The sequence below is a fragment of the Zonotrichia leucophrys genome, chromosome 1A (assembly GCF_028769735.1).
Source record: "Zonotrichia leucophrys gambelii isolate GWCS_2022_RI chromosome 1A, RI_Zleu_2.0, whole genome shotgun sequence".
Taxonomy (NCBI): domain Eukaryota; kingdom Metazoa; phylum Chordata; class Aves; order Passeriformes; family Passerellidae; genus Zonotrichia; species Zonotrichia leucophrys.
The window spans coordinates 64,757,518-64,782,853 of record NC_088170.1 but is presented as its reverse complement, the minus strand read 5'-3'; the positions used below and the strand labels follow the sequence as shown (position 1 = coordinate 64,782,853).

The window sequence follows — 25,336 nt, the reverse complement described above, 5'->3', positions numbered from 1 at the left end:
TACCCGTGGGATCCCGCCTGGCCTGGGGGACACGGGGCATCCTTAGCACATCCTGCCCGTGGGATCCCGCCTGGCCTGGGGGACACGGGGCATCCTTAGCAGTCCGAGCAGCGGGGAGGCTATCCTGGCTATCCTCTCAGCAGCCCTGGGAGGATGAATAGGTCAACCAAACACAAATACAAAAAAAACCTAGATTTTTTTCCATCTCCCACCTAGGCTGAATAGCAATCATTATCATCTACAACCTTAAACTCACCCTCCTCAACTTCTACCTATATGCTGTAATAACTGTGACCGTTTTCCTCACCCTAAACACAATGAAAGTCCTAGAGCTATCTGCCCTAATAACTGCACGGACCAAAATTCTGTCACGACTCCTAACCCTGCTCTTTCTCGCAGGACTCCCTCCCCTGATAGGATTCCTGCCCAAATGACTTATCCTTCAAGAACTGAGCAAGACATGGCCCCATCAGCCACACTTATCTCCCTCTTTTCCCTGCTAAGCCTGTTCTTTTCCCTTCGTCTGGCATACTGCACAACAATTACAAACCCCACGCCGCCTGGCGCTGCCAAGGACACGGGTGCCAGCAGCCAGGCGGGGGATGCAGGCCAGCATCCCAGGGCAGGGCTGGGGAAAGGGGGCATTCCATCCTGGAGCCTATCGACAGCAGAGGTGCCAGCGGGGGCTGCTGTGTGCTCCCCAGTAAGATCCGGGCTGCCGGCGCTGCCTGCGGGGGTTTTGGGGCTGGCGGGATGCAGCCGGAGGATGCTCCGCGCTCCCTTCGCCACGCCGGGGCTGGACCAGCCTCGACAGCGTGCGCCTGCGCTGCCAGCCTTCCTCCCCCTCCCGCCGCTGCTCCTCCTCCTCCCCCCGCTGCCGGCCCCTCCTCCCGGCTCTCCGGTGCCGGCTGCCGGGGCCGGCGGGGCCGCGGTGCGCCGGAGCCCCGGGGTTATGCGCAGGGCCAGGGGCAGCCCGCGGCCGGGGCTCGCAGGTGTCCGGCAGGAGCGGGGGGCGCTGAGCCCCAGCAGCACCCCCGGCCCCGGGAAGGGCTGAGCGGGGGAGGAGGAGGATGATGATGATGATGCTGCTGCTGAGGATGCGGCGGGCCGGAGGGTACCCGGGCAGCGCCTGGCTGTGCTGCTGGCTGCTGGGCTGGCAGGCGGCCGCCCTGCAGCTGCCGCCCTGCGAAGAGGTGAGATTTCCCGAGTGCTCTTTGGGTTTTCCCCATCCGTAAGGGCGAGTGGGGGGCACGCACCGGCTCGGGAGGAGGGTGGTGTCCCAGCCAGGGGGTATTCCTGGCTCCCCAGCGCTGTCCGGGGAATGGCAGAAGGGTCAGACCCACGGGGAAGGATCCTCTGCGGCCGAGCCCCCCGCATCACGAGCGGAGCCGCTCCTTGCCCGTCGGTCGCGATCCGCTCTCCCCACTCGCCTTGCCCGTGGTGATCCCTGCTCCTTTCAGTACATGGAAATAGCTGAGTCCCCCCTCCGAACGAAGGGGGCTCGGCTGGTCTCGCTGTTTTTCTAAATACCGTGTTGGATCAGCGCAAAGGTGGAGAGTAAGGGAGGGATGGTGTGTGATGTCCCGCCCGCCCGGTGCCAGCTCGGTGTGTCCGGGGCTGAGCCGGGCGTGTGGCATGGCGAGAGAAACTTTCTGGCTCTGTGCTGCTGTAGGAAGCCGAACCTGGCGGGAGCCGGTGTGTTCGGAGCGGGGACGCTCCGCACGGCTGTGCGGGATGCGGGGCCGGACAGGGATGCGCAGCCCCGGGTGATCCCTGAGGTTTCCCGGGGAAGGAACCTGGGCTTCATGAAGGTTTTTTCCAGGGTTTCCAGCCTTACTCCTACCTGCAGGGAAATCCTCTGTGCTGCTGTTAAAGAGCGAGTTGGTCTTTGCTGTGTTTTAAACCAGCAGTAGAGGTGGGGAGGCTGGGTATCACCATCCCAAACAGGTCTGGGTGGCCGGAGCTCTGCTCAGGCAAGCAGAAACCTGTGAGTGCATTAACAACGGTCTCCCCCTTCCTTCTAAATCCCTCCTATCTGAGGATGCTCCGGGACCAAGAGCTTCCCCACTTTACCTGTTGCAGTTGCACCGTTTAGCAAGAGTGAATTTGTGCGTTTTCAGAGTGGGCTCGGGTGGGTGACTGCAGACAGAGGGGAGCACTTGGCTGATGAAGGGTCCTGATCCATGCTTGGAGGTTATTGCAGCTTGGGACCTCCTTGGCTGGGGGTGCAGAAGACCTTTCTGTGGTGAAAGAGAGCATTTCTGACCTGGGGAATATTCTCTCTTTGCCGATGAAATTTCCTTGCTGTCTTCTAAGTGGCAGAGCTCAGCGCTAGCCTAGCGTGGGAAATCTTGCAGCAGGGAGAGGTGACGTCTGGCAAATCAGTGTCTGTTTTGGGCATGTTTCTCCTAAATGTTGATCATTCTCAGGGCATGTTTTTCCTAAATTTATGAGAGGAATTTATGCAGCCACCTGCTTTAAATTACCTATCTGGTTTTTCAGCTAGTGAAGGGAAACAGGTACTTGTAGAACTGTTTTCATCCTCAAGTCTTTGCATGAAAAAATGAATCTCTGCAGATAGTTAAAGGTGAGAGCTGAACCTGTGCAGTGGTACCAAAAGTGTAGAGCTGGTATTTTGGGCATCTTGCATTGGGCTTTAGGTGTGCAAATTCTCTCTGGAGCCTCACTCCTGTACAGCTGTGGATCTGGACCTGTTTGCTTTTGCTTTCTTTTCAGAGAGGCTGACAATGTGTTTTACTTGAGTTGAGTGCTCTTTGAAACAGAAACAGCCTCACTCACAGGGTTAAAAAGCTGTGTGTTGCTTGTGCTGGGGTGTGTGTCCCAGGAAATGTAATTACAAACATGCCTGGATGGAGACAGAGGGGAGGAAAAAAAGGGAGCTTACAAAGAACCAGGGTAGCAGATGAACTGCTTTACAAAAGGGAAGAACAGGAGTTAATTTTTTTGTCTCAAAACGTTGCCATTTGTCCTAATTCAGTCCAATTTGAGTGACCTGGGTGTATTGCCATTAACAACCTGATGAGATTGATTTGGGCAGACTCAGACAGGGATGAAGTTGAGCCCTAAGAAAGCACAGCCTGTCAGAGGGTATTGCAGTCCTTAAAAGACTTGGTAAATGTCCTTTGTTTTACACCCAAAAGCTCTGAGACGCACAAGGCTTAATGTACTGACAGGTAGTTCATTTTCAATCTATAGGGGATCCTTCTTTAGCAGCACTTCCCCCACTCCTTCCTTGACTACTTGTTTTTGGTTCCCTCCCTTATGACAAATACAGATATCTGCTGGTTTGTGAGATTTCTGTGCGGGCACAACATTTGGAGCAGTGGGATCTCTGGCTGTGCCTGAGGCTCTGTGGTGCTCTCATTACATAGATAGTAAAATAATAATGTCTAGCAATGTCACTTTCCGGAAACCTTTTTGTCATTGACTCCGTTGATCAGGGACTGTAGTAGTTGAGCACACTGGTTTTAGGAGGGGTGTGTTTGTGTGTTTGTGCTGCAAACCAAAGGTACAAGAAGCTTGAATGAATGCTCCTGGGAGTTTTTGGAGTAAATTGATACAGCCATGAGCTTCTGGCACAGCAGTGCTCAGTCCAGGCTGTGATGGTCATTCATCCATCCCTGGGCACTCCAGTGCCAGCAGCAAATTTAAAGGAGATTTGTGCATCTCCAAGAGGTGGAGGCAGCCTCAGCTCAGAACCTGGGGAGACCCATCACTGTGCCCTGTGCCTCTGGTGACCTGGCAGCTCGGATTAGGGCAGTGATAGAAGAAAAGTGCTTGGTGAATTCTTTCTGTTGTGCCAGTGATGATCAGGGTACTCATGCAAATGTTTCATGTGTTGCATAAATTATGACTTTGAGTGGAATTGATGACACCCATGCTTTTCACTGCCATTAAATACACATTAAGCTGTTATCTTGGAAATGATGAGGTATTTATGCCAGTCCCCCTGCTGCTGCAGGGACAATGGTTGTTACATCTTATATTCCAGTGTTTTGTGCTTTTTCTTTTCTGAACTTTTCAACCTGAATGGGTCTTCTTCAGTCTCCCCTTAGAGATTCACCCATATCTGAGCAGATTTTGCTTTTAGGACATTTGATACTCAGCCTAAATGGGTCTTTTCTTCATTTCCTCTTTCCCTGAGTTGTTTTTTGCAATAGTAATAAAAAAATTGAACTCCCTGAGTGACTCTTCTCTTGATTCCCGTTCAGCCAAATTGCTTTCAAAGACAGATACAGAGTATCCTGCTGGCAAAGATGTTTTCTTTCATACTCCTGTGCAACTCTCAGTTATTATGCAGATTGAGAAGTGCCTTTGACATTGATAATAAATGTGATTCTGATGCATTGCATGGTTTACCTGCTGTTTTAGTAGTGTTTTGCGGAGAAAAGAAGAAACCTCACAACTTGTAAAAGTTGTAAAGCCCGGTATGCTTTTATTACGACGCGCGCCGGACGCAAGACTCCCCAAAAGGGCATGCGTACCCCTGAAGATTTCAGACCTCCTTTTATCCCCCTTCCAAATGCATATGCATACAGTTTCACAATAAGTTCATACATATTCATCTTGCATGACACTTAGCACTAATTCTTCTTTATCGGAGGAATTCCTAGGTCGGGGGCAGATTGACCTCGTGGTTTTTCTGTTTTTCTTTCTCTGTCTCCTCGCTGTCTCTGGAACGCGGCCTCTCCTTCAGCTTTAGCTCCACAGACCCTTCACCTCTCCCAGACACTTCACCTACTCTGTCTCATTCCCCCCTTTCCTAGGAAATAAGTAAATTCTTTTACTTAAGGAAAATTTCCACGACAATAAGTGTCTTTTAGCGCTTTACCATGTACATTCGACAAGGAGGTTAGTACAGCTATTCGTTGTAGCATCCTACAGTTCCAAATTAACAATGTAATAGATAATCCTAAGTTTATCTTAACAAAATTACAAATACAAATACAGAGATTAGAATGGTTTCTACTAGACAGAATAACATCATTGCTATTAATTTGTACAGCAGCACAAACAGTTCTCAAACATGCACCCTTTTCCAGTATATACGAGCACAGTTTTCTGGTCAGTGACTGGATGAATTTCAAAGTGACAAATACTCTGTTCAGTGTCCAAACACATCCTGGGCATTAGCAGTATTGCTTTCACAAATGAATCCCATTTGTTCTCTAGTAATGCAGGATTCTAAGTTTACTACCTGCCACTTTTCATTCATCTTTTTGTGCCCACACTCTATGTTCTGAAGGATAGAGTGTTGTTTCTTTATGGTTTAATCTTAGGGCAATGATGGGATGGATAACATAAACAGTGGCATTACATATGGTAAGCACAAAGGCAGTGGCCACATTAGAAATAGGATCATAGGTGAAATTCACCATAATCCACCAGGATTAAAACTTCCTTTCAAAATCAATTGCATTATCCCATTCAATTTTCTGAATTTGAGCTGGAAAATTACCTTCACCCCTTTCCTATATGATCAGAGCTGCTGTTGCTTGTATCCATAACTGTGCTTGTATACAACTGAAAGCTAAAGACACATTATCTTGAACTATACTAAGTGCTTCTACTATCAATTTGTGGTCTTGGTCCCCGGCCTGTTCATACTTCTTTACTTTGGCAGTACTTTTGAAATCTGTCACTGGCTAGTTCTTAATGCCAGTAGAGATTACTATAAAGGCTGCTTCAATTTTGTTAGGCTACCTGCTGCAGCAGCCAGTTTATTCATCAGTATTTCTGAATCAATTCTATTTAAAACTCCTAATCTTGTCCCTAATATGCCAGTTAGATGTTTGTTATGGGGAACAGGAACTGCTTTCTGTCCATGATCATCCCTCCCTGCCAGAGGGATGTGCTGGGCTCTTACTACAAATTCAGACACACTTCACAAGTGTATCTTACAGAGGTTTAGGTCATACTTGAGACAGATGTTTGTTCTGAAATGTAGAGACTTCAGGGAATCTAACCCCTCTCTCTCCCTCCAAAGCACCTGATTTCTCAGATGTGTGGCAAGCAGGAATGTCTCTCCTGGTCACCCACCTTGCCCTTAGCTAAGATCAAGCTGTGGACTGTGTTCAGGGCAGAAGATAATGGAGGGGAAATCTTGAGAGAAAAGCCTAAATTCATTGCAGTGCCTCAGAAGAAACTGGGATCAGGTTTCTGCTATTTGAAACACTCAGCACAAAAGTGATGCTCAAAATCCTACAGCCTGCTGCTGAGCTCTGAGGGGGTCTCTCTCTCTCTACCTCTTTTAAGCAGAATCCAACCACCTCAGACTGGGACAATCACTGATCCAAATCTCAGTAGGAAAAGGGATAGCTATAAATAAGGAAAATCACCTTATAAGGCCCCGCTGTGGTAAAAAGTGCAGTGTCCACTTTGAATTCAAATGAAAATCTGACAGTAACTTGAGCTCAAAGGCAGGTCACTTCTACAGGCTGTGTCAGGGTGAAATTACACCAACAGTCTGATTCACTTAGGTCATCACAGACTTCCTGGTGCTCATATACACCAGGGGAGGTTCAGACACTAATTACATCTGGTCTCTCATAAGCCATCCTATTGATGACTAAGCACTTTACTTTGATTTCTTCTCTTCAGATTCCTTGAAGTGTTTACAGCTCCTGTTCTTGCTATTTTTACTGCTCACATACTTGATTCTCGTGGATTACTACAGTAGATATGTTTAATATAAACCTTCTTTATCTCAAAAGGTTTTCCTATGGATCCAGTATACTGATTAAATGCCAGGGACCAAGGCCATTCAGCATTGCTTTGGGTAGAGGTACTCTCTAGTTCTAAAACTTCAGTTATAATTCCATACAAAACAATTCTGTACATTAAAGTATGGGCTACTCCCGACCGCAATATACTCATTTTGCCCGAGTAAGTTTTAGTCTCAGTTCATTGTCTCCTGGTGTCACTCCTGAAGGGGCTTCTGGGCCTTCTTCACCCGAGAGTGATGGATCCAGCATTCTGCTCCTTGATTTTGATTGCAGTGAAGGTGGTGAGAGGTACTTGCAGTGGTCTCTCCCACTGTGGTTCCGAAGTCTTCTCTGTAAGAGACTTAACATATACATCAACCCCAGGCTATCTAACTCTCTGCTCCGAGTTCCAGCCACAAGTTTCTCAATTACTCTGAGCTGTTTGCTTAATGCCACCATGTAAGTGGACATTTTGGACATTCCTCTTGTATTCTATGGTCTTCTATAAGGCATTCTAAAAGGATTCAGCATTCCTTTAGCTCAAAAGGTTTAGTTTGAATTTGCAATAGTGCTAGTGGAAGAGCTTCTTGCCCTAGTCTTATGATTTGCTGCTTAATCAAATGATTCATTCTCTCCCCCTGGCCGCTTGATTGGGGCAGTATGGGGTGTGAAGTTCTTAATCTATGCCCAGATGGCTACTAATCTGTTGCACTATTTTGGAAATGAAAGGTGATTCTTTATCTGAGGATATTGTGGCTGGAACTCTGAAGCGTGGTATTATCTCTTGTAAAAATGATCTGGTCACCTCTTGAGCTTTGACAGTTCTGGTGGGGAATGTTTCTGGCCACCCTGAAAATGTATCTATTAATACCAGTAAATACTGATACCCCCCTTTCCTTGGGAGTTCTGAAAAGTTGATTTGCCACTGCTATACAGGCCCATGGCCTCTCCCAGTCTGACCAAGTTTTGGCCCGGGGTATTTTGAGGTTAGTCTGGAGGCAAGGATCACATTATCAGCTCACCTGAGTGATAGTGGCATATAGATTCCTGACAATGATACAACAGCCCTTTCAATCAGATGTGTGTTCTAGAAAGCCTGTGGGAATTACTACTTCAAAGTCAACACTTCATTCCAGTGCACTCTGTATCACTCGCAGCCTTGGTCATTTTGAGAAAGGAGCCACACTCTATAAAAGGCTTTAAGTAATTAGGCCCTAGTGTGTTTTCTAGTGCCCTTCCTTCACTAGTAACTACGAAAATGGGAAGGGATTACTAGCTCTCTTTCAATGGTAGCCCACCCCTTGCAGTTGTACGTCTCTTTTGGTTAGTATTATTGTATTATGGCTTACCTTCGAGGAAAATCTGTACCTCACCTTTTGCTGCTTTCTTTGCCTCTCCATCCGCCAGCTCATTTCTTTCCTCCAATTTTAAGCTCACTCTCTGGTGTGCCTTAATATGCCTTTTCAGGTAACTGAACTGCTTCCAGCTGCTGGATTGTCTCTTCTTTCCCTGTGAGGTCAGCAGTCCCCTCTCCTTCCAGATGGCTCCATGTGCATGCACAACTCTGAATGCCTTTTGCTGTTTCTAAGGCATGGGTCCATGCATTTATCTCAGCATCCTGTGCAGAGGTACCTGTTGGTAAGGGTCCAGACTCTATTACCTCTCTGCAGGTAGTCACTGTGAACTTTGCAATGTCGCTTTCTTGTCAGTGAACCAGGTCTCTGCATCGTCCGGAGGAGTGTCCTTTAAGTCTGGGCGGCTGGAGTAGGTAGCTTCAGTGGTCTCTAGGCAATCATGGTGTACTGCTTCTCCTTGATTCCACTGAGAAAAGAAGCTGGGTTGACAATATTAGTCACCACTATCTCTCCATCATCTTGCTCTACCATGATGGCCTGGTATTTCAGAAACCTCTCTGGTGAAAAGCCAGTGGCCACCCTTTACTTCCAGTACTGCAGACACTGTGTGGGACACTAGCACAGTCATTTTTGTCCCAGGGTAAACTTGTGTGCCTCTTGAATGTTCAGCACAACTGCTGCTACAGCTCTGAGGCAACCTGGCTATCCTTTGGCTGTTGCATCTAGTTGCTTAGAGAGGTAAGCAACTGCCCTCCGGTATGGACCCAAGTCCTGAGCCAATATTCCCAGAGCAATTCCTTGCATGGAAAAATAGAAAGAATGCTTTACTTACATCTGGAAGTTTCAAAGCTGGAGCCGACATGAGGGGACTCTCTAGCTGGCAAAAGGCCCGTGTGGTGTCTCTTGTCCACTGGAGATCTCAGTTCCCATTGGCAATAAGAGCATAGAGGGGTCTGGAGAACAGTCCACAATTATGAACCCACAGCTGGCACTACACTGCCATGCCTAAGAAGGTTTGGAGTTCTTTCGTTGTCTGGGGTTCAGGGTTTGGCATAGGGCTTCCCTGCCTTAAAGTCTGCTGCTCAGCACTCACTTCTTACTCCAGGTAGATTACCTTCTGTTTCACTACCTGTGCCTTTTTCTTTGAGACTCTGCATCCTTGGAGTCCTAGGAAATTCAAAAGGCTTACCGTCCAGGCTTCTCTTGCTTCCCTCGTCCGAGTGGCTACTAGAAGACCATCTATGTACTGCAACAGCCTCCTTTCCTTTTGTGGAGCTTCCTGGGACTCTGGGTCCTTGCAAGCTGTTCTCCAATCGGAGTGGAGAATTTTGAAGCCTTCAGGCACATGGACTGTGTGAGCTTGTGTTTGAATGCAAAAATGTTCTGGCTGGCTTCATGGATAGGGAGGCAAAAGAAGGCATCTCTTAGACCTAAAACAGTGAACCAGGTTAGCTCAGGTGTTAAACAAGTTAGTAAGGTCTATGGATTTGCTACCACAGGGTACAAATTCTGTGTTATCTTATTGACAGCCCTTAATCCAGTACTACCAGTTATTGGACTGATTCCTTCCTTACCTTCCTTTTGAGGGTACTACTCAGTTCTCACTGGTTGTGTTCTTTCATTAAGCTTGATGGGGGAGCATCCCATGGGGGAGCATCTTTCACTCTCCCTGGTGCAGCAGAGGCCCATACCCTTGAAAACACTTATTTACTTATTCTAATATCTCCTTACTAATGTCTTTCTTAATTTCAGTGTCTGTTAATATTAAGCCTAACATCTTTATATTATTTGCCTCCAGAGTAACCGTTCTCATTTGAGAATGTTTAGCAAATTGAGCGAATTGTACAAAAGCTTTTAGGTACACATAGTACACGTTACTTTAAAGGTTTGCAAAAGTATGCCTTTTCAGACTGGCCAGTTGTTCATTCCCCACACTACAACATAAACATTCTCCACAGGTACTAAAGCTTTATTTAAAACTGAACACATGACCCTTGTGCTGACAAAAATTCTTCCCTTTTGGGAAGGTTACCTTTACCCCTCCTCCCTTACCTTGGGAGGAAGCCTTTACAAATCATATGTACTCATTTTGCGAACTGTGATTGCTTCGCATTTCAGCGTGATAACCCTTGCCTGATTTCATACGTTGCTATTTTATGCTGCATGCTGAACAACATGTTTGATTTGCTTTCTCTTTCCCTTGTTTTCCTTTTCAGGGGCCAAGACCAGAGAGCAGTCTGATCTCACAGTCTCTTTGTCATTCTGGGTGATTTCTTAAAACAAAAGACATTTCAGCATACAAAAACTATCCCATTTATCTTCCTATTATAAAACAGTACTAACAGCAATGAAGCACTATAAATCTTTTTATTTTCTGAGCTGCTCTTACTGGCAACCTCCTCCCAATGAGCCCCTCCCAAAAGGGGCTAATTTAGGAACCTGTTTGCTCTGGTCAGTTCTTATTATTTATTTCTCCTTGCCCTATCCCGCTTCCATTCAAACCTTTCTACAGACCTTCACAGTAGTTTCTCAGTTTTCCTCCTATACACACAGCTCCAGGTGGCAGGTATCAGATGTGATTCCCACACACAAGCTCTAAGACCTTAGGTTCTGAATCCGCTTGACCAGAAACCTTTAATTTACACTCGGGGCGTGTACCCTGACACTTATTGGAACAGCAAAACAGCAATACCAGTGTTTCTCATAAACACCGCACTGCAATAATACCTGCACATCCAGCTTTTGCTCACAGGCCATTCCCGTGTTCCCTGGGGAGACAGGGCAGCCAGAGCTGTCCCTGTGCCCAGGGCGCAGCCACTGTCACCTCACACAGCCTGCTGGCCTCTTGATGTACCAAAGGCTCCCCAAAATTGCCCACAAAGGCTGGCTATTCTGTTTATTACAGAGAACTTTAAATCCTTTCAGCAGATTGTTTCCAGTAAAGACTTACTGCAGTACCAACCGAAGTCTCATAAATCTCATAAGTCTCATTAACTAATTCATCTCATTCATCCCTTCTATATAAACTCTGTTTTACAAAATATCAGTCTTTTCTAGTTCTCTTCTTGCACAATCTAATTAAGCACTGTGTCTACTTACACTTGTTTTGCTGCTTTGCAAAAGGGCTGTGCTAGTCACAGCCAAAACTCTGATATACCTGCAGACACAGACACACGCACTCCTCCCCCCCCCGCCTTATCTCAAATTCACTAGAGCCAAGGCTTGAATTGCTGTGAGGGGGAGAATTCTTGGAATTCCTTTAACTCACTTTATCGAAGTTAAACATAAATCACCGTACTATAGCTCTCCTATGTAAAATGCTACTCTTGTTGCAACAAAATCTTAAAATCTCCACAAACACCACTATACAATCTGAGAATCAAATTACCACAATGCAGCGGAAGAAAATCACCACACAAAATCACTGGGGAAGGGCATATTTCTCAAAGTGCTCACTTTTCTCAACACAACACAGCACACCATAATTCGGCATTTACTCAAATCAATTTTTCCTGGACACAATCAAAATAACAGCACACAGTCTAGAGATCAAGTCCAAACATCCAAGGCAAAAGAACTCTCTGAGCTCATACTCACGGTTAAAATGTACCAAATCTACACAAATCACTACATTCAAACACGATAAATACCATCACTGACATTCCTCCACTCACTTCTCTGCGGGGCACTTCTCTCCCTGCCCCCGCAGCCTGCTGCAGCCGGCGCCTCTGGCCTCACTCGGCTGCTTCAAACACGGGGAGTACTGACCCATCCCCGCACTGTAGGGCACTGTAGATTTACTCTCTTTTGTACACCATACACATATCACCTGCACGATCACAAACACAGTGCACTGGCCACACACATTAACCATACAGCAACACAGTGTCCGGACACCACTCACACACGCACAAACAGAAGAAACATACGCGAATTCAGCTCTGCCCTATCAGAATCTGAATTCTAATACACGCATACACGGGTTCACCCGGCTTACCCCCGGAGCCGCTGGCAGTCCTGCTCTATCAGGACGACGAGGCGACGAACCCCGTCTCTAATACAGCCGCTCTATCAGCTGCAGCTAGCTTACCCCGGAGCCGCTGGCAGTCCTGCTCTATCAGGACGATGGAACGAACCCCGTCTCTAATACAGCCGCTCTATCGGCTGATCCCAGACGTCTCTGGGTCGTTAATTCCCTTGTTCTTTCCTTGTTCTTCCCCCCCTGGGGCCCCATACATACCGTATTCTCCTCCGCAGGCCAGCGGGTCGTTGTCTGTCCTCGCAGGTGGCAAGTTGAGACAAGCGGAGCCCCACCAGGAAAAAATCCTGGGGCGCGCCATGGAGGTCCGTCTATCCCCCCTGCCCCGCGGGGACAGAGAACTCCTACCTGGCTCGCCAAAATGTTTTGCGGAGAAAAGAAGAAACCTCACAACTTGTAAAAGTTGTAAAGCCCGGTATGCTTTTATTACGACGCGCGCCGGACGCAAGACTCCCCAAAAGGGCATGCGTACCCCTGAAGATTTCAGACCTCCTTTTATCCCCCTTCCAAATGCATATGCATACAGTTTCACAATAAGTTCATACATATTCATCTTGCATGACACTTAGCACTAATTCTTCTTTATCGGAGGAATTCCTAGGTCGGGGGCAGATTGACCTCGTGGTTTTTCTGTTTTTCTTTCTCTGTCTCCTCGCTGTCTCTGGAACGCGGCCTCTCCTTCAGCTTTAGCTCCACAGACCCTTCACCTCTCCCAGACACTTCACCTACTCTGTCTCAGTAGACAGGTAAATTAAAGGGTAATGCTAAATGCTCTCTTTAATGGAATGTATTTTTGCACTAGTCTGCTAGAATCCTTATGGAAAAGACAAAAACAATACAAGAAATGTTCCTGGAAAATAAGAGTCTTATAAAATCACTTGAAGGCAAAGGCATCTTAAGAATAAAGGAGGAGCATGAAATTGAACTTGGGTCAAGTAAGGGAGATTTGGTGTGTTGAAAAAGTGCCAATTCTCATGAGGAGAAAAGGTTAAAAAATTGAGTATGCCTAAGCTAAGTGTGAAGTATTTTTAGTATGTTAGTATGTTAAATCAGGATATTAGGTACTGAGCTAAGCAGTGTGGGAAGCAAAGTGAAATTCTGTCTTTGTATGTAAAGGATGGAGAGGAGATGTGTCAGTCCTGGAAAGGTGACATAAGCCAGCATGCCTGTCACACATGGCAGGAGTGACAGGGATGTGCTGGCAGGAACCTGGATATCTGAAACACCTAAATATCTGAATATCTTGTGTTGTAAGTGAGCTGGACCTGCTTGGGAAGAGACTTGAAGTCATTGCAGGTGAAGCAGTTTGGGTGGGTGATTAAAAGGAAAAGGAAAGAATAAAACCTGTCAGAGGGGTTGTGTGCCCTGTCATTAGCACTCAGGAACCGTGAATGCTGTGTTTGTTCTACAGCTGGTTAATGAGCACACAGGGATCACAGCAGAGGGTGGGGCTGTCTTGGTGAGGAGGGAGTGACTTAACAGAGCAAAAAAAAGAAGAATTATCCCATGCATTAATGCATGGGATAGAGAAAATTAATGAGATGCAAATCTATGGGATAAGGTAGAAATAAAAATGACTTTTGTGCACTTGAAAGGCTAAATGTTTTTATTATTAAAAGGTAATAATTTTTTATTTTTATGTAACAACCTTTGGGTTGATCAAATACAACTATTTGATTTCTGAAATTCATTTGGTCTCTGTTGGCTTTAAAATCTTTGAAGGGATTTGCTCATTTAGGAAGGAGTTCTCCTTCTAAGTTGATTTCCTTGGTGCCCCTTATTGGTACCTTCGTCCATTTCTCTGAAGCATCTGCATTTGCTGTTTTGGCAACAGAGCAGGTGCTACCTATACCAGCTTCTGGGATGATCCAGTGTTGTATTCCCTAATTTCTCACCACCTTGAGAGATATTAGACACAATCTATGAATGATTCATAGTCAGCAGAAGAGGCTGGGGAAAGATTCCTACACAGACCATTTTATTTCTTTCACGTCTTGCTACACGGATTTTGTCTTTGTGGGGGAAAGAGAAACGTACAGCTTCCATTTTCCATGGTGATGAAGGGTCATAAAGATGAGGAAAGAGGAGCAAAAACCAGGCTACAAAACTGCTGACAGTGAAGTCAATGGAGTGGAAACACGTGCACAAAAGGTGAGGAGACAGATGATGAAACACAGGTACCACAGCAGAGAGCACAGGAGCAGAGCAAGGTGGGGGAAGCTCAGGGAGATTGGTGAAGTGTCAGAAATGAAAACCTGGCAAGGAAGACAGATGCTGGCATAAAAACTGGATAGTGAGCCATGGCTGTAATGATTCAAGGGTAAGAGATTTAGTCATAGTGGAAACTGCTGTAACAGACCATAAACTCAAAACAGTAGTAGCCATTAAACCAACACAAGATTGCATTTCTTCCACCATCAAATATCACTGGATCATTCAGGGTGAGATTTATCATTTATAAAGAAGGCCATGATTTTATTTTTTCTTTTTCCTCATAGGCTGAGGCTGAGTGAGAATGGGAGCTGTGCTGGGACTCCTGACACATCCATGAATCGTGGAGTCAGGATTACCAGCTAGCCAGGGGCCAGGATGGGTTTTTGCAGGATTTGGGCTCTCAGCTGCCTCATCCAGGCCATGTTTTCCTCCAGGTGTTGGTTAGGAAGGCTTTGGCAGCACTGTGTGGTGCTTTATGCCAGGTGATGACCTGGGTCAGAAATGCTGGAATCACTTGAAGGGAACCTTTTCCATGAGCCTGGGCGTGTGTCAGGGAAGGTGTTGGCAGGGCTCCCACAGACTGCACTGACCTGGGGCAGAGCCAGGGGCTCCCAGACCTGCAGGGCTCAGCAGGGAATGCCATCACTGCAGGCTTCCCTGTGTCATAGGGTAGGTTGCTGTCAACGCCTGCTGAAGGAAGTAGTGAGCAGCAACTAAGTAGAAATAGAGAGATTAGAGGAGAACAGATGATGGTTGGTAAAAGGAAAAGCAGCCTTGAATGCCTCATGCTTGAGATAGGAAAGAAACCGTGTTTGGGAACAGGTCCCACATGTCTCCCAGATGGTGCCAAGGTTTTTCTAGGGGCTGCTGCTGTGAAGGTTCAGTGTTATTATCCTGTTATTATCCAGCATGGCCATATCTTCCCCAACTCTTACATCTACTAGGAAAAGAGTGTCCTGCTCACTAACCCTTGTTAATGCCTTGAGTCTTATCCTGGACCTGAAAATGTGTTTAGATTTTGATTGCTGGTACTGGAACATTTTGGTTTTCAGTCTTTTGAAAACAAACCTTCTGTTTTTGAAGGAGAGAAATGGATAACCCCCCCTTTTTTTTTTTAATTTTAACAACCATCTTTTAAAGCAAACAAACAAACAAATGAAACCCTTTCAAGTACAAAACATTGTCTAAATCTCATAATGACCTTGTTTCACCAGTATTTTGATACTCTCTGTGATAAATAGTGCCAGACAGTAATCACTGTGCACTTGGGACATGGCTCAGAGCTGATTTAGGATGATCTAGGACGACGTGTGCAGCTGAGCTGCTGGCTCTGCTTTGTTGGTGCTGATGATTCTGTCACAGTGCTGAGTCAGAACTGATGCTGATTTGGCTGCAAACTCACCTGCCATAAGGAAAAAAAATCCTAAAAGAAGCCAAAAATAAAAGGGTGAGGGTTTAGCTGGGAGAGTGTCAGAGATGACTCAGTCAGGGTTTAGGTTCTGGGGTGATAGAAGTGATACAGGTGGCTTTGGGACCTACTCAGGGGCACAAGTCTGGTCTTCTTTGATGTCTAGAACATAAAGTTTTTGTGGAATAGATCTAGCCTGAATTTACACTGAGATAATAGCAAGGGGATTGTATTTTGTCATGTAGGAAGAAGAAAATGAGAGCTGTGTGTTAAAGGTGTGAAAGAACTGGATTGTTGCTCTCTGTTGTGCTTTGATTTAAGAGACACAAGTGCTGTCCCTGCAAGGAAAGGTATTTGCTGGCTGCAAGACATGTTTTCAATGAAAAAAATAATAGTTGAGATGATGATGCATTCCCAACTGGAAAATTTCTTTGGCATTGAGTTTTTACTGCTACAAAGAGAAGACAAATCACTCATCCCATTGATATGGAATTAATCTTACTTGTTAGTGTTTTGTGGTCAAGAACACAACACACAACAGAGGTGATTTACGGTGACACTTGAAGACTATTGGAAAGTACCTACAAAAAGTCATAGGAACTGTTATCTGGTGGTGAAAATGCTGGGTAGCTCAAGTTTCATTTGGTTAGATTTTGTTCCACCTTAGGGGTACAAATATTTTCCAGGGATAATCCACAGGAAAGTGGCTCAGGGTGTTTGGGATTGGTTAAAAGGCTGTGCCCACCCTGCCAAGAACAGGAGTATAAGGAGAAGATATTCCTGCAAACAAGATGAGTAAGTCCATGAGTGTGGGCAGATCCCTGGCCCTCCTCTAGTTAGCAGGGCTGACCCAGTCAAAAGAGCTATTTTCTATATGATAATTACCAATGTGGGCTACTAGCGCTAATCTTATAATCCAATTTGTTGAAAAACCCCTGCTTTAGGGAGAGGGTGAACTTTCCCTCTGAGGGTGGAACTGACCTGAACATGCTCAGAGGTGTTTTTGATGTAATGAATATGGTCAGAAAATTGAAATGCATTAGATAACCAAGCCAGAGGGAGGAGAGATGAGGAGTGCAAAACCTGGAGATGCCATTAACATAATTGCTGCTGGCTTGATAAAACACAGGACACATTTAATAGTGGAGAAATCAGTGTCTATATTGATTGTACTGCCACAGAAAACTGAAGTGTACCAGGTGGTGACTGTAGCAGCAAACTGAAGGGTAAAGGTGATTTAGACCTGAGCTGTTGACTCTCTTCAAGTGTTAATTTCCCACGGTGTTTCCTGTGGTGTATGAAATCCTCCTGGTTTTGTACTTGCTCTCTGAAGTTTCTTAGAGGAAAGCCTTCACACAGGCTGGTGGTGTTTTATACATACAAGGGTGCTGCTGTGTCTTTGGAGAGATGTACAGCAGAAATGGATCCTGGCTGATTTTTCCCAGGCTTTTATATCCATGGCTCCCTCCTGCTGGCAGGTCAACAGTGCTGATCAAATGCTGCTTGTTTCTGCTTAAGCTGCTTTTTATCTCCAGCTCTGTGGCACCCTGAAGCAAATGAAGAAAAGAAAGATTTCCCAGGACAGTTCTTTTCTTCTCCATTCTGTTTGTTCTTATTTAATCCAATTTTTTAAAAAATTCAGACTTCTCTTGAAAGGCAAGCATGAGGGGCTGTAACCAGACTTTCTTTATGGCAGGGTTCATGCTTGCATGGGGGGACTGCGAGCTGATCATCTCAGGGATGCTGGGGCCAGGCTGCATGATGGAATTGGAGTGGGAAATGAGTCAGCTCATGATGCTGCACCTTCCTCACAAGCACCTGCCCTGCAGAGCTGCTGATGAGAAGCTTGTATTCCTTGTGATGAATGTCAAGTGTCCTGATTAGTGGGAGAGTGGCTCTGCCCTGGAGTTGCTCAAGTAGCAGCTGAACCCATTCCAGCTCTTTGCTTTTCCAGAAGATCTGACAGGATGACTGCCAATTAATGCCTGGTTTTGGTGCTGAATACAGGATACACATGTGCTCTGAATTCCCCTTTTTTAGCTAGAAGCCCACTGCTCTCTGTGTTAGCCTCTGCACAGTGAGGCAGTCGATCCAGAGGCATTTCTCCATCCTGCACCAAAGGAACACATCCTGTGGGAGTCAAACCATCCTTTCAGGGAGGCGCTGACCAGGTATCACAAACAGTTCAACACTGAGCCTGAACTGCTGCTGAAATAGCTGTGATCAATGATCACACTCCCATTCACCCCAGCTGAGAGGGGGCATAATGCCAAACCCAATCAATTCCCATATCTTTTTGTTTTGCAGTATTTTTAATAGCACTTAAAGCCAACTCTACTTAAATGTTTGCTGGCTCCTCTGAAAAGTCATTGCTTTGCAGTCAGTTCCAGCTTTTAAATTACAAAAAGTCCCAAACAAGCCAGCTGGTTTGCTGCATTGCTTATTGTGATACTGACCTGCAAATCTCTTGAACAGCTTTGCTAAACAAGGGAAAAAGATTTCCTTGAAGCCTTGTCATGTGCTCATGCAGGAATCACAGCTTTCATTGAAAAAGGTGGGAGAAAAGAAAAGTTAAGTTGGCTTCTCAGTATTGAAGAGTTGAAAATGTGAACTTTGAAAAACTGTAAAGTTAAATGAGGTGGAGCTAAGCTGCATAGTGTTTGAAGGTCCTGTGGCACTTAAATAGGTTATATGAATTTGATGGGGTGGAAGCAATGATGCCTGACTCAAGGTTTTGGGAGGCTTTATGTGACTGTTACTGAAAGTACAGTTTGATTAACAAACTTTGACTTGATTTAAATTTAGCATTTACACTGTAGATAGTCTGATGGGAAGAGCCAGTAGTGCCCCATTGGGCACCACACATGCTAGAAATAGGAATACATTATTGGGGCAATGACCTGCTCTCCACAGGCAGTCTCTAGCCTGCTGAACAGGACAGACCTGTGAAAAATGCGTATTTTATGATTGGCTTTTCAAAAATATGAAAATGAATATTATATGTGTTATGTTAGAAAGTTATGCTATATTAATTTTCTTAAGTAATGTGTTAAATATAGTTTTAGGTTATAACAAAATGTTAAAATAGAAACTATGCTATGGAAGATACTATTTTTAAAGAAAGGACTCACAGTGAGATAGCAGTCACAGGACACCTGAATCTTTCAGAGAAAGAGAATTTATTGCCCTCTTATCAGAAGAAATAAACTTCTTCCTGCCTTGCTCAGTTCTGAAGACGCCCTTAATCTTAGGATTAAGAGGAAGAAGCTGACACTGGCCAGATAGAATCCTGTGTTTGAATGGAATTTATGCATCATGTATGAGGTGTATGAATATGCAACAGGTTATTATTTTTAAGGGTTAATCCTCTGTTTATGTGGGTCCTTTTTTGGGCTCATTTTGCCCAGAAAAGGCACCTGGCCATCTGTAACTCTTTGTTTCTATTGTCTCATATTGTCCTAACTCAAATTGTCCAAATTATTATTACTCTAATTATATTGCTATTTTTATAACCATTTTATTACTATTAAACTTTTAAAATTTTAAAAACAAGTGATTGGCATTTTTCACAGACCCAAAGAGCTCTGGTCCCTGGGCTGTCAGTGTGTCCCTCTGGCAGCTGGCCCAGCATGGGACACTGCAGTAGAAGCTCTTGATGAACTCTGGAAGCTGCAGTTGGGCAGTAAAGATGAGAGGAGGCAGTTTTGTCATGGGATGAGGATAACTGGGTACTTGTGAGATGTTAGGAAAGCACGTAGCACCCTCACTGTTCTCCAGGACAGCAGAAAATCAGCATGAAGAGACCTTGCTCCAGTGATCCATGCATAGTCCAAGCATGAGATCCTGATGGTGTGCAAGTAACCCAGGGCAGAACCAGCATTTCTACCATAAAAAGAACTTACCTTGCTTTTATTTGTACAAGTTGAGCACCTAGCTTGACCTAAGTATCTGGCAGAGACATTCACCATTAAAGATTAATATTTATCATCCTGAAAGTGATTTTTCTGCTGAATGTGCCCATTTTTTCCACTGGCTACAGAGGGATGCTGGCTTTTGCCAGGTAGATGCTCAGCTTTTAGTTACCTGAAGCACAATAAGGAGGCATCAGTGGCATCAGTCCCCACTGTGAGCTGCACTGGCTGTTACACAAGCCCCAAGGTCACTGTGCAGCACTCTGTAAGCTGCAGGGGAGAGGGTGCTTTGATAAGCTGGGACATCACAGCAGTGCAGCTAGGTCTCTGCAGTGACCTAATTATACTGGAGAAGGGATCTAAATCTCTGCCTCTGAACTGCTGAATTAGGAGGGAAACACAGCAGGAGCACAGTCTTGGTCCTTAGTTCTGGAGAGCTGTTTGTGAGCCAAGAGTTTTTATTGCTTTGCCTTGTAGCAGCTTCCTACCAAAGGTGCATTATCACACAGCAGAGTCCTTTCCTCTCCAGGAAATAATTAACATCAGGGTAAATTTCTGTATTATACATGCAGGATATAGCTATGTCTGTCTGTCTGTCTATCTCTAGACACACACATTTAAGCCTGCCTGTAACAATCAGCTTGCAATTTGTCAAATGGACTAGGCCTTGTATCAGTGTTTAATTTCCCACTGCAAAAATGCAGCTGCAGGATTTTTCATGCCTTCCCCTGTGTGTGGTTACAGGCTGGCTGCATTGCCCAGGCAGGTGAAGCAGCTATGAATGCATTTCTCTCTTTGTGCCCCAGACTGGCACATTCAGCAGCAAGGGACAGCTGTGGAACTGTGCCTGAGCAAAACCCCGATCTGTCCCTCCTGCCTTTCCCCCAGTCCTGGCCTGATGAGTCACTGCTGATTGATTTGACTGATGCAGCCCTTTTGATAACACATTACCCTGCCCTGGAACAGGGTTTAATGGGGTTAGGGACAAAGCTCTGCCTACTGCTGTCACGCCAAGCTCATCCCTCACCAGGCCCTGGCTGGATGCAAGAGGGAACCTTGCAGCTCTGGGCACTCTCTAGCTGCTAGAAATGCTAACAAATTTGGATTTGTAGCTGCTTAAGCTTCCTTAGCCCTGTGGGTAAATCTGGACTTCTGAGGAATAGTGCACTGAGCAAGGCTTGGCTAGACCCTGCTGCTGGAGGTCATTTTATCTGCAGTCAGCAGCACAGACACAGAAAAGAAGCTGAATGTAGCTGATGGCCAAGTTAAATCTAAGATGTGTTTTCTCCACTGTTTACTTAGCTCAGGCTGCCTTGGGCTGCTAGTTTCTCCTTGGCTTTATTTATTTATTATTTTTTCTTGCAGTGGAAATGGACTCTGTGGGCTTGGAGACTGCCCTGGAGGGCAATATTTGATGAGGCTTTCTCATAATGTACAATGTTACATATTTCTCTTTGTCAGGCTGTGATTTAAGATATTGCTTTGTTCAATGAACAGCGTTGTTGCACATAAGGCAAGTGCTCACAAAGGGCTGCTCCTACCCTGGGATGAGTGGTTGCAAGTCAGGCAGAAGTTCCCAATTTAAATCTCCCAAGCATGATATCCCTCTAGAGTTACAGGTGTCATCAGTCTCTATTTTGTCTTTTTTTTTTCCCTCAAAATGGAATATTCATAAAAACATACAGCATTTACAAACTTGAATATTGATAAAGATTCAGCTAAAATTTATAAAGAAAAAAATGTCTTATTTGCTATGGGGTTGTTTTTTTCTTTTCCTGTTTGAAAATACTCAGCCATCTGGTCAGCAAACAAATAAAATGCTGAATGATATTGGCAGCAAAAGATCCACTGAAAAACAATGAATGGGAGAAGGAAACAGTTCACAGTCTTTCTGTAGCCTGGTGGGTTTTGGTTTTGGAATGTTTTTTTTCCCAAAGAGAAGACTCCTGGATAAAATTTGTATTTGTAAAATGCAGAACCTGCTAATAATCATCCTATAAGTAAATGCAGCTTTGGCAAAGCCTAAAGTCAATGTAGTTATTTTTATTTTTAATTAATCCACAAGGATTAATTAGGTTTGGCAAAAGAAGCATGCCTTTCCTTAATTTTCAAAATGCTTACTTTGTAGTATTACATGTAAATGCAATATTATATATTAGTATAATATAATAAGTAATATTGTATAGAAGTGTAACAAAGTCCTTTTCTTAACTTTCAAAATGCTTACTTTGTAGTATTACATGTAAATGCAATATTATATATTAGTGTAATATAGTAAGTAATACTGTATAGAAGTGTAACAAAGCCCTGTCTATAAACATGTTTGCTGTCAATGTGACCACTTTGCTTAAAATTGTGTGAGTTTGAGTGCACATCACTTGTTTTGACACAAAACTGACCAATACTTGTAGCTCTTCCTTTGGGGACTGTATGTATGGGTAGAGGAGATTTTGGATTGGGCTAACATTCCCTTCCACACTGAAGGTTTATTTCACTGATTCTCTCTCTGGCTGTACCTAAAATCCAGCCCCTGAGGAAGTCAAAGTCTGAAGTTTAGCCCAGGAGTGAGCCAGACCCATCATCCCCATGGAGAAAGGGAGGAGCACACCAGGAGCTCATGGATGTGGGTCACCAGGGATGAGGGATGAGAGATGGGTTTGTCACACCCTGCCCTGGGCAGCACAAGTACCTCATGGGCATTTTTTCTTGTAGCAACATCTCTCAGGAGAAAGGGAAACGTGGAGCAAATGCATTTGGGAAGAAATTGTGGAGGAGGTGACAGGGCAGAAAAATGATACAAGATCAGACAAGTGAGCATCACATCACCCAGGCTTCCCTCTAATAACTTGGCTGTTCCTTTTCTAATAATTTTCTGGTGCCTGCTGTGAAAAATTCTTACACCTAATGGAAAGTGATAACCCACAGCAGAGGGACAGGAGTGGAAGCTTTGCAAAATGCTCGTGCATGTGCCTGCTTTTAAGCACATGAATAATTCCTCTGAAGTTTGAAAATGACTGCCTTATTTAAGATGAAGTTGATGTTAAATACCATCCTGGATTAAAGTCAGGGAATTCTGTGTATTACAGAGTCAATGCTCTAACATAATTGAGATATATTATTGAATTTAAATCTTTTGCCTCCAGTAAGTTGAGGATTTTGCTTTAGGTTCAGTGTTGAAAAAAAAATTGATTGGTGTTAAGAATATTTAAATGTTAAGTCAGTTTGGTTTAATTTCATGCTCTTTTGTGGGTTTTCATAGAAATTTTTCTTCTGTATATATTCTGCAGATGTTTTAAGGCTAACTAATAATGTCCTCCTATATGGTTTTTAAAGTGGAATTTGTGTAGCAGATTGGACAGGATGATGCTGTGGGGCTGCTGCAGGAGGGGAACTGCAATGAAATGGGCTGTGTTGATTCCTCAGATGATTAAATCTGGCCATAGTTCAGGTCCTCACAGGATTAAAGCTGGCAACTTGTAAAATATTGTTACCTTTATCCTCCTCTGCATGAACCCCCTGGGAGCCCTGTGAGGATGAGGCAGTTTGGCAGTAGAGAACTGAATCACTGCAGATGGATTTTCCCTGTGGACACTGAAATTGCACAAGTTAAACCACTGGTTCAGAGCAGTGGCTCAGTGAGGAAGTGGCTGTACAGAAGGAGAGGCACAAGCTCCTGGATGCACTTGCACATGCCCAAAAAATACTAATTTTGAGCTAAATTGTTCTCTCAGATTGGAGGAGCCTTGTAGATATGTATGCTATAGAATTTGTCCTACCATTTGCTCCATCTGGTTAATTTTTCTCAAGTACATGGATACAATTTCCCCACTGAAGTTATCAGCTCAGGTCCTCATCTGAGGTAAGTTACTTTGTCCTACTCAGCTGGTTTATATCTGATGTAGTTCTGGTTAGTGAATTCTACAGGAGCACCCACAGTGAGGGTTTGCCCGTGTCCTTTATTTTGAGATTATAAAAAGGGACCCCAATTTATCATCTTGTCTTGCATCTGGTAAAGAGAGACCATGACAGGGCATGAAAAGAAGTGAGTTCATTTGGCTGGTGCTTCAGGAAGCAGTGAAATTTGCCCCTGTGTTGGTGCCCATAAGGAGAACAAGGAGCAGAAATAAAAAGGAAAAAGTTGTCTTGGGAGATGGAAAACTCAGAGCCCAGGGGAAACCTGGGCTGAAAGCTTATGCATCTGTTGAGTGGAGCCTGCCTGGATGTGCTGGCTCACCTTGGAGCAGCTTGCTGTCCATCTCAGGCCTGGGATCACTGACTCACAAAATTATTTGTGTTGGAAGGGACCTTAAATGTCCTCTGGTCCCATCTCTGCCATGAGCAGGGACACCTTTCCTTAGACCAGGCTGCTCAGGGCCCCCTCCCAGCCTGACCCTAATGGCTTTGAATCCTTCACAAACTAAAGCTCAGCAATTTTTTGCAGTAGCTTAATTAGAGCCACTTGGGATACTGCAGGTACCTTGGGTAATTGCTTTCTTGGGATTTGCTTCTGGGCTATTAAATAGTTATACCCTGAACCCTTTCTGTGCAGATTGCCTTCTGAATAGGCAACAGTCAGCAACATCCATGCTCAAAAAACCAGAAGCTTCTCTTTTCATTTATGAGTCTAAGCCCTGAATAGCTGGTAATAAAACATCAAGGTTGAAAAGGAGGAGGAATGAATAAAATCCAGCATATTAAAAGTTATAATTAGAACCGTGATCAACTTTGATACTGTCAGGCTTGTTCGACTGTAATAACAGAGTAGCTCTGAATAAAAAGCTTCACCATATTGGTGGTGAAACATGAATCTTGTTCTAGGAGAACGTTTTGGCTGATTGCACAGTGCCAGGGTGTGTGGATTGAGATACAGCTCGTGGGTGGCTTATCTGGTGTCCATATGCACGCAGCGTTTGCATAAGGCGTGCTGTAGACTTGATGGTTGGGAATAACAGGCACTAATATTTACTTTGCTGAAGAGAAAAGCTGGGTTTGTGTGTATGGAAGTGACCCTGTGCAAACAGATCTCTGCCAGCCTGGATGCTCTGTATGGATGCTGCTCTGTTTGTGTGGCAGGGAGCAGGAGGGACACCCAGACAGATGGGGACTGTCCATCTGTCCCAGCATGTGGGGAGCACCACTGGTGCCACATTGTCATTGTCCCCTCTGCAGGGCACTTTGCTTTGTGCTCTGACTGGTGAATACCAAATGACAAAGCAGCATTTAGTGAGCTTTCTCCTTTATAGTTTCGCAGGTAGAAATTTATTGCAGTGGGTGGGTGTGGCATTCGCATTCTCTGGAAAAATCCCTTTGCCCAGGATTTTTCTCCTGGGAAGCTGAGAAGCCTCAGAGAAAAAGGAAAACAATTCTTATCTCATTTGCTTCTCCTGTGTTGTGCTCCTTTGGAATGTGTTTGGAGATTGTTTACCCACAGGTGATTGTTTCATTGCATTCTGCTGTGAGTTGTTTTCACTCATTGGCCAATCAGGGCCAAGCTGTGTCAGGACTCTGGAAAGAGTCAGGAGTTTTCTTTATTATCTTTTTAGCATTCAGTAAGTATCCTTTCTGTGTTCTTTAGTATAGTATAGTATTCTTTAATATAATATAGCATCATAAAATAATAAATCAGCCTTCTGAGAACATGGAGTCAGATTCATCATTCCTCCCTGCCATGAGGGTCCCCTGCA

At 44.8% G+C, this 25,336-nt stretch overlaps 1 protein-coding gene across 1 annotated transcript in view; it reads left to right on the top strand.

Annotated features, from left to right (window-relative positions):
- The first annotated feature begins 909 nt into the window (after positions 1 to 909).
- ELAPOR2 (endosome-lysosome associated apoptosis and autophagy regulator family member 2) overlaps positions 910 to 25,336 on the top strand; it is a 110,677-nt gene continuing 86,250 nt past the window's right edge. The window contains exon 1 of the mRNA XM_064702978.1: positions 910 to 1,193. Coding sequence (XP_064559048.1) covers positions 1,071 to 1,193 — 123 coding nt within the window. The 5' untranslated portion in view covers positions 910 to 1,070. The remainder of the gene's footprint in view (positions 1,194 to 25,336) is intronic.